This window comes from Hyperolius riggenbachi, chromosome 6 (assembly GCF_040937935.1).
Source record: "Hyperolius riggenbachi isolate aHypRig1 chromosome 6, aHypRig1.pri, whole genome shotgun sequence".
NCBI classification, from domain to species: Eukaryota; Metazoa; Chordata; class Amphibia; order Anura; family Hyperoliidae; genus Hyperolius; species Hyperolius riggenbachi.
This window is the reverse complement of record NC_090651.1, coordinates 151,961,024-151,977,141: the sequence shown is the minus strand read 5'-3', so window position 1 is coordinate 151,977,141 and position 16,118 is coordinate 151,961,024. Positions and strand designations below refer to the sequence as shown.

The 16,118-nt window shown below is 45.1% G+C and overlaps 1 protein-coding gene across 1 annotated transcript in view; it reads right to left on the bottom strand.

Moving 5' to 3' along the window:
- Positions 1-15,872, bottom strand: part of FNDC7 (fibronectin type III domain containing 7) — a 66,955-nt gene extending 51,083 nt beyond the window's left edge. The window contains exons 1-2 of the mRNA XM_068242104.1: positions 15,381-15,872; positions 12,836-12,916 (exon numbers count right to left, since the gene is read on the bottom strand). Coding sequence (XP_068098205.1) covers positions 12,836-12,916; positions 15,381-15,872 — 573 coding nt within the window. The remainder of the gene's footprint in view (positions 1-12,835; positions 12,917-15,380) is intronic.
- Between the last annotated feature and the right edge of the window lie 246 nt (positions 15,873-16,118).

The following is a 16,118-nucleotide window of genomic DNA, read 5'->3' as shown; positions in this document are numbered from 1 at the left end:
GCACAAGTCCGGGCCGTGTTAATTACTATTCCCCCTCCAGGCCGCCATGGATGGTGGGGAATGAAATATTTCGGCTTCCAGCTATTGCTGGAGGCCGAATTATTGTGTTTTAAAAGCAACTTCAGCTCTGTCTTCTGACGGCGCTGACGTTACTCACTGAGCGCCGCTATAGATGTAATTTCTATTACAGCCTATGGTGGCGCCGGCTGTGCCCAAATCTTCCTGCACTGAAAAGCTCTGCTCTGGACTATGACCAGTTTAACCCATACCAAGTCCCCCCTCAGTTACACATATCATGGGTTGAGAACCTACATTATATTATATATATAATATACAGTGCTGCCCATAATTATTCATACCCCTGGCAAATTTTGACTTCAAGTTACTTTTATTCAGCCAGCAAGGGAAATGACATAGGTGTCTCCCAAAAGATAATAAGATGATGAACAAGAGGCATTATTGTGGAAAAAAATTATTTCTCAGCTTTTATTTACATTTGAGCAAAAAGTGTCCAGTCCAAAATAATTTATACCCTTCTCAATAATCAATAGAAAAACCTTTATTGGCTATTACAGCAATTCAACGCTTTCTATAATTGCAGACCAGCTTTTTGCATGTCTCCACAGGTATTTTTGCCCATTCATCTTTGGCAATCAGCTCCAAATCTTTCAGGTTGAAGGGTGTAAGGAGTCAGCAGGCCGCCGCCGCCTGCCTTGCCTCTGACTCACAGATTCTTGCCATCCCTTCCACTGACTCACGTGCGTGCAGGGCGGCAGGTGGAGGACGCGTCTCAGTGCTACGTAACAGTAGCCACGTTTCTCCCTGCGTGTCAGCTGATTAGCTGACACGCCGAGCTACGATTGGTCAGGCCTGGTATTTGAATCTGGTGAACACTCCAGTTTGGGCCCGTGATTATTTCAGTCATTTCCTGCTACCTTCTCTTCATCTGGATTGCTTCAGCCTACAGGCCTCAGGTGACTTTTCAGTATACTGTGTTGCATTGCATTACTGTGTTTAGTGATTGCTGTCTGCCAGGATTGCTGTCTGCCAGTTTGTATGCTACATCTGCCTGCAGGGTATTGTAGTTTGTATTATGCAGGAGCTTTCACAGGTGTTAGGGCTGGGTTCTATGTCAGTCATATGAGCATACAGTCTGATTCAAAGCAGGTGACCAGGCAAGCCTGACAGGGGGTCTTCTTGCCATCACCCTGATCTTTAACTTCCTCCACAGATTCTTAATTGGATTCAAGTCAGGACTCTGGCTGGGCCACTCCAAAACATTAATGTTGTTGTCTGCTAACCATTTCTTTACCACTTTTGCTGTGTGTTTTGGGTCATTGTCATGATGATCAAATGCCCACTGGTGCCCAGGGCCAAGTTTTTCTGCAGACTGCCTGATGTTGTCGTTAAGAATCCTCAGGTATTGCTCTTTTTTAATGGTACCATTTACTGTGATTAGGCTCCCTGGTCCATTGGCTGAAAAACACCCCCAAAGCATTAGTTTCCCACGACAATGTTTGACAGTGGGGTTGGTGTACTTTGGGTTGAAGGCATCTCCTTTTTTATGCCAAATGAAGGAAACATCATTGTGGCCGAACAAAAAATTCAATTTTTGTTTCATCTGACCATAACACAGAAGACCAGAAGTCTACTTCTTTGTCCAGATGAGCATTTGCAAAGGCCAAGCGAGCTTTTGTGTGCCCTATCTGGAGAAATAGATCCTCCTTGATCTGCATCTGTGGAACCCGGCCATGTGCAGTGTCTGTTGGATTATCTGTCTTGATACATTGCCACCAGCAGATCCCAGATTTCCCAGGATGGCCTTGGTGAAGATCCTTGGATTCTTTTTCACCTCTCTCACCATCCTCCTGGCCAACACAGGTGTTCTGACCACAACCTCTGAGATTTTCCATAGTGCCTAACATCTTGTATTTTTTAAATAATACCTTGCACTGTAGCCACTAAAACTTGAAAACATTTTGAAGTGGCCTTGTAGCCCTTTCCTGAATTGTGAGCAGCCACAATGTGCAGCCGCAGGTCCTCACTGAGCTCCTTTATCTTAGCCATGACTATCCACACAGGGGTGCTCGGATACCATTTTTCACTATTTGGAACTAAATTAACTATAAATTGCTTTAAAAACGTTTTTTAGGGTACATGAGGCATGTAGCATCATTATTTTGCAAAGGGGAACACTAATGATGATGTGGGGACTTAACCCCCCCCCCAAAAAAAAAATGGCTGTCAATTAACATCAGGCCTAGGTTCCAGACAGAGGTCGTTCAGCCCACATTGTGTCCAAAGTCCAAAGTGCAAAGTGCCAAGTACAAAGTGCCACATGCAAACACGTGCAAAGTGCTAAGTGCAAAGTGCCATGTGCAAAGTGCAAAGTGCCATGTGCAAAGTGCCAAGTGCAAAGTGCCAAGTGCAAACACATGCAAAGTGCCAAGTGCAAAGTGCCAAGTGCAAAGTTCCACGTGCAAACACATGCAAAGTGCCACGTGCAAACAAGTGCAAAGTTCAAAGTGCCACGTGCAAACACGTGCAAAGTGCCACGTGCAAGGTGGCACGTGCAAACTGGCACGTGGCACTTTGCACATTTTTGCATGTGGCACTTTGCACGTGTTTGCACGTGTCACTTTGCACTTTGCACATGTTTGCACGGGGCACTTTGCACGTGGCACATTGTACGCGGCACTTTGAACTTTGCACGTGTTTGCACGTGACACTTTGCACGTGGTTGCACTTTGCACGTGTTTGCACTTTTCACGTGTTTGCACTTTGCACGTGTTTGCACATGGCACTTTGCACGTGTTTGCACTTTGCACGCGGCCCTTTGCACTTTGCATGTGTTTGCACTTTGCACGTGTTTGCACGTGGCACTTTGCACGTGATTGCACGTGTCACTTTTGCACTTTGCACGTGGCACTTTGCACGTGGCACATTGCACGCGGCACTTTGAACTTTGCACATGTTTGCACTTTGCACATGTTTGCACGTGGCACTTTGCACGTGTTTGCACTTTGCACATGTTTGCACTTTGCACATGTTTGCACGTGGCACTTTGCACTTTGCATGTTTGCACTTTGCACGTGGCCCTTTGCGCATGTTTGCACTTTGCACGTGGCACTTTGCACGTGTTTGCACGTGGCAGGCAGCAGCTGGCCTGGTGTGTGTACAGCACACACACAGACACATAGCAGCTGCAGCAGCACTGCAGCACACATTCTAAATGTCACACTATGACATCAGTCAAGCTAATGAACGATTTAACTATAGTGTAGTGATGGTGAAGGGGTTAACCACTGAACAGCTTATCACTGTGTACAGCCCTTGGCCCAGCACCACTGCAGCACACACTCTAACTGTCACACTATGAGACATCAATCAAGCTAATTAATGATTTAACTATAAAGTAGTGATAGTAGTGAAGGGGTTAATCAATGAACAGCTTTAGGTTTATAACTGTGTACAGCCTTTGTAGGGCACCAGCACTGGAGCATGTCTCTCAGTGTGCATTCAGCAAGCCAGGACGATCTGTCTCATCATGGCAGCCCTCCTTATTATACAGGGGAGCTGGCCAGTGTTACTTTCTGTGATTGGGTGCCAGGGCTTAGGCTGGGAGGCCTCTGATTGGCTCAATGAGGTCAGGTGGTGCCGGCCAGGGTTCCCCTCTGTGATTGGTAGCAAGGGCTTCTGCTGGGAGCCCTCTGATTGGCTCCAGGACGTCATCACCTTAGTTACAGTATTTCGGATCCAGATACCCGCAGATATCCACGGATATCCGGATTACGCGCCCAACTATCCGCAGATAGCTATCCGGATTTGGGCCCAGCTATGTGGAATCTGGATCCGGTCGGATAGGCAAAAAAAGTTCGGATAACCGGAATCCGGATGAGCATCCCTGTATCCACAAACCAACTGCAGAGAGCTGCTGTTTTTTCACCTGTTGAGTTGATTAAAACAGCTGTTCCCAATTAATCAGAGTAATTAGGATGCTTTAGAACAGCTTGGACTATCTGGAATAGTATAGAACTTTGGATTTTCCCACAGACTGTGACAGTTTGTGAAGGGTATGAATAAGTTTGGACTGGACACTTTTTGCTCAAATGTAAATAAAAACTGAGAAATGTTTTTGGGTTTTTTTTTCACAATAATGCCTCACGTACATCGTCTTATTATTTTTGGGGAGACACCTATGTCATTTCCCATCAAAATATTACTAGCTGGTTGAATAAAAGTAACTTTAAGTAAGAATTTGCCAGGGGTATGAATAATTATGGGCAACCCTGTATATGTATTTTCTAATGTACAGCATCACAGAAGAACCTGTTGCGATATAAATCCCAAAATAGTAATAATGTGGTAGTTCTTTAAGACAGCCAATGGTCTTATTTTTTTATTAGACAAGACTACTTATGAAGCATTGGCTACATATTCTCAAAGCCCAAAACTGTAAGAATGAATTCCAAAACAGAGAAGGTAAATCTCAGCTGCCAGTGATAAGTGAAATAGACATTGAGTTAATATTTCCGTTGCAGAGTTATTTTCTGAATCTGCTCATTCATAAAGAAGAGAAAAAGTCTATTTGGTGACAGACCAAAGAAGGCAGATTTGGCTCAGACTTTGAAAATGACCTTTCCACCTTCCGACTGTAAATTCCAACAAATGAAGGCTTGATAACTGCTAACCGCAAAGGCAGCTATGTTCAGGGTTGGGGATATAAGTCTATATGAGAAATATTTTCAGATTTCTTTTTTGTATATTTCTGACATCAAGAACAATATATATCATATATACCTTCTTTTTTTTTTCGTAGGCACAAATATAAGGAATATTTACAAATCTCATTTCATATTTTTTCCTACAAATATAGAGTGTAAGAGAACTAGATTAATTGGATCAGAACAATCCAGATTGCTAATGGTACTACACTTGGAGTTCCGTGAATTGTGTTACCCAAGGTAAAGAAATAAAAATAGTATAAATCATATTATAGCAGCATAACAGCCATCTCTTGTCAGCCTTCCAGCATTCTCTCAGAATTCATTTGAGAAAACCCAAATATTTACTTTCATCAAAAACAGATGAGTTAGAAAATATATGAAATGCATGGTATTATATGGACATACTCTACACAGTGAATTTTTACACAATTTTCACTTTTACGACGCAACGTTTTTGTGTAGTCCCTTTAGAAAATGCATATTTATGCAAACAGAGTACAAGTAGGAGGAGGTTTTTTTTATATTTATACATTAGCATAGGATATTAATAAACTGTACTTCATTACAATTACCTGTAATATTTTGGCTATGTAAAGTGTGATAAAAAAATATTTCATTAGTATGTACATATAACAAAGCAAACAGTAATTCACCACAAAATTCAGTACAGCAAGCTACTATAACTATGCTGCTAATTATGTTATTATTACTTGTCAGACTGCTTTTCTTTTGAAGAGGATATGCACTTCTGTTTTTATTGCGTTATAACCTGCCATTTCAAAATTCATTAAAGTCTTTATTTTTTTTTTCCAAGTTTTATATCTTGTAAGTAAACTATATTGTCAAACAAAAGCAAATTAATATTCTGTAGAACTAAAAAAGCATTAAATTGCTTACATGAGTGGCACTGCATATAACACATCATTAAATACCCACTGTGAAAATACAAGATTTGTATAAAATGTTATCAGAAGATTTGCTGAATAAAAAGTAGGATTTTACTTACAGTCACCAAAGTATAAAGAAGGATTAGGAAAAGTGAAATATTGTGTGATGCTCTCATTGCCATCTTCTGTCTCCTATCCTATTGACTTCTGAATAGATCATTGCTTGCAGGTGCTATGAAGAATGCAGGTCTGCCTGTGATCCCTCCCTACAATGTGGTGATTGAATGAGGGTGGAGGTATACTATATCACTGCATCTATAGACTTTCCTTCACGAGACAATATACAGTGACACAAGTAAGTATATATAGCATTGGCCATATCGGTCATCGTCTCTTCCAGTCTACTGTGTGCACAATGATGAAATATTATTATTGTATATTCAAAGGAATAAAATGGCCTAAGCAGCTTACTTCTTTTTACTGTGAAGCTATCCATAAGATAATATAGGTATTGTATTTTTTGTACACATTAGAATGTTACAATTTTAGGTATGAAAAGTTTTGTTCTGAATGATTTATTTAAGTTAAACTTATCATAGATGCGGTTTAAAATATGCATATTCAGGAGATACCCTCAGTGAAAACACCATGTGAACATTAGTAGTACTGGAAGTTCTGGAGGTAAAGTTTTTCAAATAGTATAACATTTTTAACTTTTCCTCTACAAATCAAGAATTACCCAGCCCACAAGCATTTAGGTTTTTTTTTAATTTATTAATTGTGAAGTTTGGTATGAAGAAAAGGAAATGTAGAGCTTCCCTTGCACGCTGGGTGTGTTGCATTACACACACGTTATAATGAGGCTGCATGCAGTGAGCTAGAATCCTGCCATCCGTTACAGCACAGAAGTGTGAACAGCTCAAGGGTGTAACTAGAGCTGGCCCCAGCAGAGATCTGTCGGTGGGGGTGGCGCTGGCCAGGAGCTAGAAGGGCCTGGTCTTGTGCCCAATGTTTTAAATGCACAAACATAAGGCTTACATAAGGTATTACCTGCTCTGATGATCGCATCTCCTCCACTTCCTGGTTAGTTAGCAAGTGCAGTGCAGCCAGCCAATCACTATGCGGGGACTGCAGCCACATGGTGATTGGCTGGCTGCATGGCACTTGCTAACTAACCAGAAAGTGGACGAGATGTGATCGTCGCAGCAGGTAATGCGCATAGCCGGCCTTTGACCTGAGCGACCGGAGCGGTCGCTGGCTTCCAAGGGGGCGCCTATAGCTGGTTGCCTATACTGAGGGCACCAACACCTGGCTACCTATACTAGAGGCACCTATGCCAGGCTACATATGGGGGTGATGGAGACCTTCAACTGACTTCCTATACTGAGAGCACCTATGCTTGGCAACCTATATTGAGGGCACCTACATATGAGATCTTATACTGGTGGCACCTATGTCTGACTACCTACCTAAACTGAGTCTGAGGGGTTTTTTTTGGGGGGGGGGGCGCACTGCAGCTATAATGCGTGGTGCAAATTGTCGGTGCTGTGCTATCATTCTAAATGGGGGGGGGGGCTAACTGTCCCACTTCCGGCTTCCACTGCACTTTTTGCATTATTACATTAGATACAAGACCGCCATGCCCCCCCACCCCCCTGCTGCCGGGCCCCCCTGTCACTGCAGTGACGTCGAGGGCTATTGTTACACCAGTGAACAGCCCCATAAAATTGTACGGGCAGTGAGTTGCCATGCAGAATTGTTCTGCAATATAACTAATGTAGTATGCAAGGGTCCTATAATTGAAAATATATCCAGCTGTTTGTTTAGTGTAAGGCTGGGTTAACACATACGCCGGAAGAAAAATGTGTACAGTTCCAGTCCAGTCTAGTCCATTTTCATCAGTTTTGTATCAGTTTTAACAGACAGGAAAGGAACTGACAGAACAGGACAGAAGTATTATTATTATTGATTCATAAAGCACCAACATATTTCATGGCGCTGTACAAAGTAAATATAATTCATACTGCTCTTGCAATGCTGTGTGCTGCAAAGAACTTCCTGTTACTTCCATGTGAAAAGGGTATGGTAATCCTTCCGTAAAAATGTATGGTGTGAACATGAATACTCATTACTGCTGGCTGTCATTGTGTCCATTAGCATATGGTATCCAGTACATTTTTTTTTAGGTCAGAAAAATTGCTGCAAACGGGACTTTCTGTTCCATTCCTGGAACAGATTAAACAGATACAGTGGGATGCAAAAGTTTGGGCAACCTTGTTAACTATCATGATTTTCCTGTATAAATCGTTGGTTGTTATGATTAAAACTGTCAGTTAAATATATCATATATAAGAAGCACACAGTGATATTTGAGAAGTGAAATAAACTTTATTGTATTTATAGAAAGTGTGTAATAATTGTTTAAACAAAATTAGGCAGGTGCATACATTTAGGCACCACAAAAAAGAAATGAAATCAATATTTAGTAGTAGATCCTCCTTTTGCAGAAATTACAAAACGCTTCCTGTAGGTTCCAATGAGAGTCTGGATTCTGGTTGAAGGTGTTTTGGACCATTCCTCCTTATAAAACCTCTCTAGTTCATTCAGGTTTGATGGCTTTCAAGCATGGACAGTACTCTTTAACTCACACCTCAGATTTTCAATTATATTCAAGTCTGGGGACTGAGATGGCTATTCCAGAACATTGTACTTGTTCCTCTGCATGAATGCCTTAACGGATTTTGAGCAGTGTTAAGGGTCGTTGTCTTGTTGAAAGATCCAGCCCCGGTGCAGCTTCAACTTTGTCACTGATTCCTGGACATTTGTTTCCAGAATCTGATACTGAGTGAAATCCATGCGTCCCTCAACTTTGACAAGATTCTATCGCCATATTTTACTGTAGGTAGCAGGTAGCAGGTTTTTATTCTTGGAATACTGTGTTCTTTTTCCTCCATGCATAATGCCCCTTGTTATGCCCAAATAACTAAATTTTAGTTTCATCAGTCCACAGCACCTTATTCCAAAATGAAGCTGACTTGTCACATGTGCTTTAGCATACCTCAAGCGGCTCTGTTTGTATTGTGAGCGGAGAAAAGGCTTCCTATGCATCACTTTCGCATACAGCATCTCCTTGTGTAAAGTACGCCGAATGGTTGAATGATGCACATTGACTCCATCTGCAGCAAGATGATGTTTTAGGTCTTTGGTGCTGGTCTGTGAGTTGACTCTAACTGTTCTCACCATTTGTCGCTTGTGTTTATCCGAGATTTTTCTTGGTCTGCCACTTTGAGCCTTAACTTGAACTGAGCTTGTGGTCTTCCATTTCCTCAATATGTTCCTAACTGTGGAAGCAGACAGCTGAAATCTCTGAGACAGCTTTCTGTATCCTTCCCCTAAACCATGGTGGTGAACAATCTTTGTCTTCAGGTCATTTGAGAGTTGTTTTGAGACCCCCATGTTGCTACTCTTCAGAGAAAATTAAAAGAGGAGGGAAACTTGCAATTGACCCCCTTAACTACTCTTTTTCATAATTGGATTCACCTATGTATGTAGGTCAGGGGTCACTGAGCTTACCAAACCAATTTGAGTTACAATAATTAGTTCTAAAGGTTTTGCAATCAGTAAAATGAACGCCCAAATGTATGCACCTGCCTAATTTTATTTAAACAATTATTGAGCACTTTCTGTAAATACAATAAACTTCATTGAACTTTTCAAATATCCCTGTGTGTGTCTCCTATATGGTATATTTAACTGACATTTTTTATCATAACAACCAACGATTTATACAGGAAAATCATGATGATTAACAAGGTTGCCTAAACTTTCGCATCCCACTGTATGTGTGAACAGTTCCATGCTATAACATTGTAAACATTTCTCTTTCTGTTTAACCGGCTCTACACAGTCCGGAAAATTGTACATTTTTAAAGCATGTGTGAACCATCCATTACTCAGGCCTCAGCAGCTGCAGATGCATAAGTTGCTGAAATTATAGTCAATATGAAATTAAGATGTTAGCATGAACACTGTCCAACTTTATATGAAGTAAGGATCAGGACTTAGCCATAAATTGTGCACATCCCTTTCTCCCTCATTAAGCTGCTTTCATTGACCAATGGTCACCATCTCTAGTCATGTGATATTTGTGTCAGGAGTAGATGGCACTGTAAATGGGAACAAGAAGGGGAGGGCACAATTTGTAACTTAGTCCTGAGTCTTGCTTCATAATCAGTTGGACCAAAGTTCATGATATGTGCATAGCTTAATGCTTGGCTCCCACCCCCAAACTTAAACCCTTATAACTAGAAAATTAAAGGGAAGGTTCAGGGACAGTTGGTAAAAAATAAAAATCCGAATCCACTTACCTAGGGCTTCCTCCAGCCCGTGGCAGGCAGGAGGTGCCCTCGGCGCCGCTCCGCAGGCTCCCGGTGGTCTCCGGTGGCCGACCCGACCTGGCCAGGCCGGCGGCCAGGTTGGGCCTCTTCTGCGCTCCATTGTGCGGTCTGCGCCGGCGCGCTGACGTCATCGGACGTCCTCCGGGCTGTACTGCGCAGGCTCAGAACTACTGAGCCTGCGCAGTACAGCCCGGAGGATGTCTGATGACGTCAGCGCGCCGGCGTGGACCGCACAATGGAGCGCAGAAGAGGCCCGACCTGGCCGCCAGCCTGGCCAGGTCAGGTCGGTCACCGGAGACCACCGGGAGCCTGCGGAGCGGCGCCGAGGTCACCTCCTGCCTGCCACGGGCTGGAGGAAGCCCCAGGTAAGTGGATTCGGATTTTTATTTTTTACCAACTGTCCCTGAACCTTCCCTTTAAAACCAGGACTGCTTCTTAACGATGGAATTTTTTATTAAGGCCAAAGCAGCCCTTCTAATTTTATAATAACAAAATAACTCTATATAAAAATATATATAACCTTAATGCGTACAACAAGAATAAACTGTAAACATATTAGGGCAAGAGCTCCGGAATATTTTATCCAAACTCTGCAAACACCTTTTTTGGCAATGCAGCCTGCAGTTTGCCGACCCCCGCCGCATGGACCGGCTCAGGGACAGCCGCATGCCTGATCCTCAAATTTCTCTTAGCAGACATCCTTCGCAATCCTTCAAACCAGAAGTGAGCAACTTTCAATTGCCCCCTCCAACATCCTTATATTGTAACCCATCTCCGGAGCCCTACACCCTGCCAAACCACGCGGGTGTGAAACCTCACACCCGTGCGGCCCACAAATACAGCGCTCTCTGTATACAATCTCTCAGCGCCAAAGTCCATAGATCGGTCCCAATGTTGTTGAGGTGAACCCCATCCCTGCTCAAAAAGGACTCTGTGTCAGTCTCCAATTCAACATGGCGTACTGCCAGGCCCGTTTCTAGGGGCCGTGCAGCCGTGCAGCAGCCCTGCAGACAGCGAAAGGGCGCTGGGAACTCTCCCTACCTCTCCTCAGGGGACTGCAAAGTAATTAGCTCAGGGAAGCACTGTATACAGCTACACTGACTGGCCAGGGGGGAAGGGGGAAAATCTCCCCCCAGGCCGCCTTTCATTCAGTGATTTAGGGCAGGTCTGGTGTCTGGTGTATTTGGGTTTGTTGTAAGGCAATGTGAAACTTGAGGCTAGCTGATAATAGTGCAGAGGACAGGCAAGCTAGTAAATATACACAGCATGATGCAGAGCTTGCCTGGAGGGTCTGTGGGCAAACATCTGTCTGGTCTCTCCCCATTGTTATTATGACTGCATGTGTGGATAAGGTGTTATACAAGTTGAAAAGTTTTTGACAGTCCCTAGACTCCAGGAGGGCTACTTTCTGACTTGTGTGAGAGACTGGCAGGAGTCCTATTACAGGCAAGTAGCCTCTGTGTGATGTGCAATACAGATAAGCTCTCTGCTCCATCTCAGGCTGTTCTCAATTTCTCCCCACTCCTCTCTGGGCTAGTGCACGCCAAAATCGCAATAGCAATCGCTAGCAATTTTTGAGTGTGATTTTGTGAAGCGATTTTCAGAGCTATTTTTAAATGACTTGCTCCAAAAAATGCTACACACTGCATGTAGCATTTTTTGGAGCAATTCATTTAAAAAATCGCTCTGAAAATCGCTTCACAAACTCACACTCACAAATTTCTAGCGATTGCTATTGCGATTTTGGCGTGCACTAGCCCAGAGAGAGGAGGAGTGGAAAGAAATTGAGAATAGCCTGAGATGGAGCAGACAGCTTATCTGTATTGCACATCACACAGAGGCTACTTGCTCTGTGCTCTTACTTACTGTAATAGGACTCCTGTCCCTGCCAGTCAGAAAGTAGCCCTCCTGGAGTCTAGGGACTGTCAAAACTTTAACTTGTATAACACCTTATCCACACATGCAGTCATAATAACAATAGGGAGAGACCAGACAGATGTTTGCCCACAGACCCTCCAGGCAAGCTCTGCATCATGCTGTGTATATTTACCAGCTTGCCTGTCCTCTGATTGCACTTTTATCAGCTAGCCTCAAGTTTCACATTGCCTTACAACAAACCCAAATACACCAGACACCACACCTGCCCTAAATCACTGAATGAAAGGTTGCCTAGGGGGAGATTGCCCCCCCTTCCCCCCTGGCCAGTCCGCCCCTGAACTATACTGGATACCTATACTGGAGGCACCTACCTGGCTAATCTATACTGGGGTCAATTATACTGGGGCGCCTATGCCTGGCTACCTATACTGGGGGACCTATAGCCCACTACCTATACTGAATGCAACTAGACCTTGCTAACCTATACTGCAGGCACCTATACCTAGCTCCGGCACGCTGGGGAGCGCAATTTTTACACTCTCGCACTGGGTGCATTTTAGCCTAGAAACTGCCCTGCGTACTGCCACCCCTCCATTTCTAATAAAAAAACGGGACACCTCCCTATTCAATTTTTTCCTGGCCCTATTCACCCGGTCTACTGATCTAGCTAACCTCCAGGTTATTCTAGCTATGACTTCAGACCAGACTATGACCATGGCCGGGAACTCAGATTGGATTGTCATAAAGTCAGATTTTATTTCCTTAATGATTTGCCCCGTGGTCCGAGCGGCCAAATCATTACCTCCCACGTGCAGGACTAAAATATCAGGAGCCTGATCCCAACTCATGAACTGACGAATCTCAGGTAGCACTCTGGGCCACATCATTCCCGGCACACCAATCCATCTTATGCGAGCCTGAGTCCGAGGGAAACCCAGCTGCCGACCTTCTGCTCGTACCCGTGCTCTCCTGGCGCCACGACCCACGTATGAGTGCCCAAAAATCCAAACCAGCCGTGAAGATTCATCTGTAAAACAAAGAAAAGAACGAAAAGACACACACACCCGAAACCAACACCAACAATAACTTAACCCACACTCAAGCCAAGTGTGGCCGCACATAGGAAAGGAATCTTGCTGTTTCCCAACGACCAATCCTCTTTATAATGCTGTCATCCAGGCCCCATCGAGCCGCTTCTGTAGCGGCCCCGATGCGAAAGGAATGTGACGCATACTCCAACAGGGGAACCCCTACTCGCCCTAAGCCTTTCCGTAAAACTGACACGAATTGGTATTTGGTCAGAGGAGCCCCGTTCAAGTGGCAAAGAAAGGATAAGCTACCCTTTGGGCGTGCCCCGGAGAACCTGACCAACACCCCCACTGGACACAAAGGGGAGCCCGGTATGCGTTGCAATGTGATGATCCTACCCCTGCCAGCCCGATCAGTTTTTGACTGGCGCAAATAGATCTCTGCCGATTCTTCTGACAGCGCGACCTCCCCTTCCAAAATACCCGACGCAGTTGACTTGTTGGGACTCACTAACTCACTTATTCGGAATGCTACGAAGAAGGCTAGCACAAAAGCCGCCTTAAACAATAAGGCTTCAAATTCTGAGCTGCAAATCTCCGGCAACACCGTCACCAAGGAGGAAAGAAGCTCAAAAGTGATCAGGCGGCGCGAATCCCTTTTTTACCGGTCTTGACCTGAATCCTCGCAATGCCAATTTGACCCGAAAATCCTTTGATGTCAACCTCCGCTCGCAATTTAAATAAAAAGGCCAAAGCCGTAACCTTCTTGGACATAGCCGCTCCATTTAACACTGCCGCTCCATTTAACACTAGAAAGTGAAAGAGCTGACACAACTTATCCGACCCCGACGATGAGCATCCCGCCAGGGCTTATCCCACTGGTCCCAAACTGATGAATATGATGACCAAGTTCCTTCGGCCAAAGACTGAGACATCCACTCTTCTATCTTCCGAAAGGAACTTCCCATAATTCCTGTGGGCAAGGAATTCCGGATTGCGCTGCTCCAGGAACGAGGCCTCTGGATCGTTGCCAATTAAATCGAGAAAGCGCCTCTGCTACGTCATTCTCGGTTACAGGCAGGTGCGCCGCATACAAAAACATATTAAGTCGAAGGCAAATCAAGACCAAATGGCGCAGCAGCCGGATGACCGGATTGGTTGATAGCTATCACAACCCCCAAATTATCGCAATTGAATTTGATTCTCTTGTTGGCTAATCTGGCCCCCCAAATCTCTACTGACACCACTATAGGGAACAGTTCTAGGAGCAATAGGTTTTTTGTGAAACCGGCTCGTCTCCATTCCTCCGGCCATTCGCCTGCGAAAAAAGCCCCGTATCCATGGGCACCCGATGCATCGGTGAAGAGCTCCAGGTCACTGTTCTGAATGCCCTCCTCCAACCACACCGAGCGGCCATTGAACTCAGAAAGAAAAACCTGCCAAATTCTCAAATCCTCCTTATGTTCCCTGCACAAACGCACCCGGTGATGTGGGGAGGAAATGCCCTAGCCAGTTTCCTGCAGAAGATCCTCCCCATAGGGATAATCCTGCATGAGAAATTTAGTTTCCCGAGCAGTGATTAGAACATGCGCAAAGTGACCTTTTTATGGGACAACGCATCAGCAATGACTTCCTGCAAATCGACTATCTTATCTCCCGGTAACCGGCATTACATTGCCATTGAATCTATTGTAATGCCCAGAAATGTTATCTCAGTCTGGGGCCCTTCCGTTTTCTCCTTGGCTAAGGGAATGCCAAAACTTGCACAAATCTGACGCATAGTCGCCAGCAGGTATGCGCACGTAGTAGAATCGCTCTTGCCCATGAACAGAAAATCATCCAGGTAGTGTATGACCGACCCTACCCCGGACTCCTCCTTCACTACCAACTCCACAAAAGAACTACCTTTTTTCAAAATACGAGCAAGAGATGGAGCAACCCATCGGCAAGCAACAATCAATGTAATAATTGTCTTCCCAGAAGCAGCCCAGCAGATGAAAACTATCCTTGTGGACCGGGAGCAACCGAAAAGCCGACTCTATGTCTGTTTTTGCAAGCAAAGCACCCTGCCCCAGCTGCCTGACCCACCGCACCGCCACATCGAATGATGTGTAGGCTACTGACGCGTCTCCCGGGTCAATTCCGTCATTCACGGATCTACCCCGGGGATGCGACAAATGATGAATAAGGTGAAAGGAGCCTAGCTCCTTTTTGGGCACAATCCCCAAAGGGGAGACAATCAAGTTATCCAAAGGGGGGGAAACGAAGGGCCCAGCCATTCGACCAAGCCTAACCTCTTTTTCCAGTTTTGCTGAAACAACCTTAGGGAAAACCGCCACTGATTTTAAATTTCGGAAAGGTGGAGAGGGGCGGAAGGCTCCCATACTGGGAATACGGAAACCATCCGCAAAACCCTGGCGTAAGAAGTCAGCCGTCTCAGCATCCGGGTACCTACTTAGGTACCGATCCATCCTTCTGAGAATCACCGGAGTCCTCCCTCTTTCCGGAAGATTCCCCACCCCTGCTCCTACTCTGCTTATAGCAACGGGACCCAGGATGTCTGCCTCCGCAATTCCCACATTCATGCTTGAAGCGGCATGAATTCCCAAATTTGCATGCATTGTCATTATACTTCCAACACACGCCGGGGCGTTTATTGGCCAGCTGCCCCGTGTTACTGGAGTTGCTGGCCCCACCTTGAAAGGGCTGGGAACCTTTGCTAACGGGAATCATAAGCTTCATCCAAAGGATGACATCTTTGTGGTCCCAGCGAATCTCCGGGCGTACTGCCTTCCGTTGGCGAAACTCCTTGCTGACCACTGTAGCGGAATCACCAGGTGGCGAAATAGTAGTTGGCATTGGAGCCGACAATACCGTTGTCGGGGGTGGGGGCGCTATTTGGGGGGCACGATTGGGGGTCCCACTGCTGGCGCTGTAACCACCGGGGTGACCCATGCTGATGTGGGAGAAACTACATTGGTCATACCTCCCCCCTGTAAGGCATCCCGAATCCCCAACAATAGGGTGTTTATGAGCGACAATGCCAGAGCCACAGCACTATCCCTCGGTGGCTGCGTTGCTACCACCCCGATCTGATCGGTCGGTGGCAACCCACTTGTACCCCCCACATTGAAAACAGCTGGAAGGGTAGAAATTAAATTAGCCTCACCTGGCTGCAACGGACGTCCATCCCGACCAGCC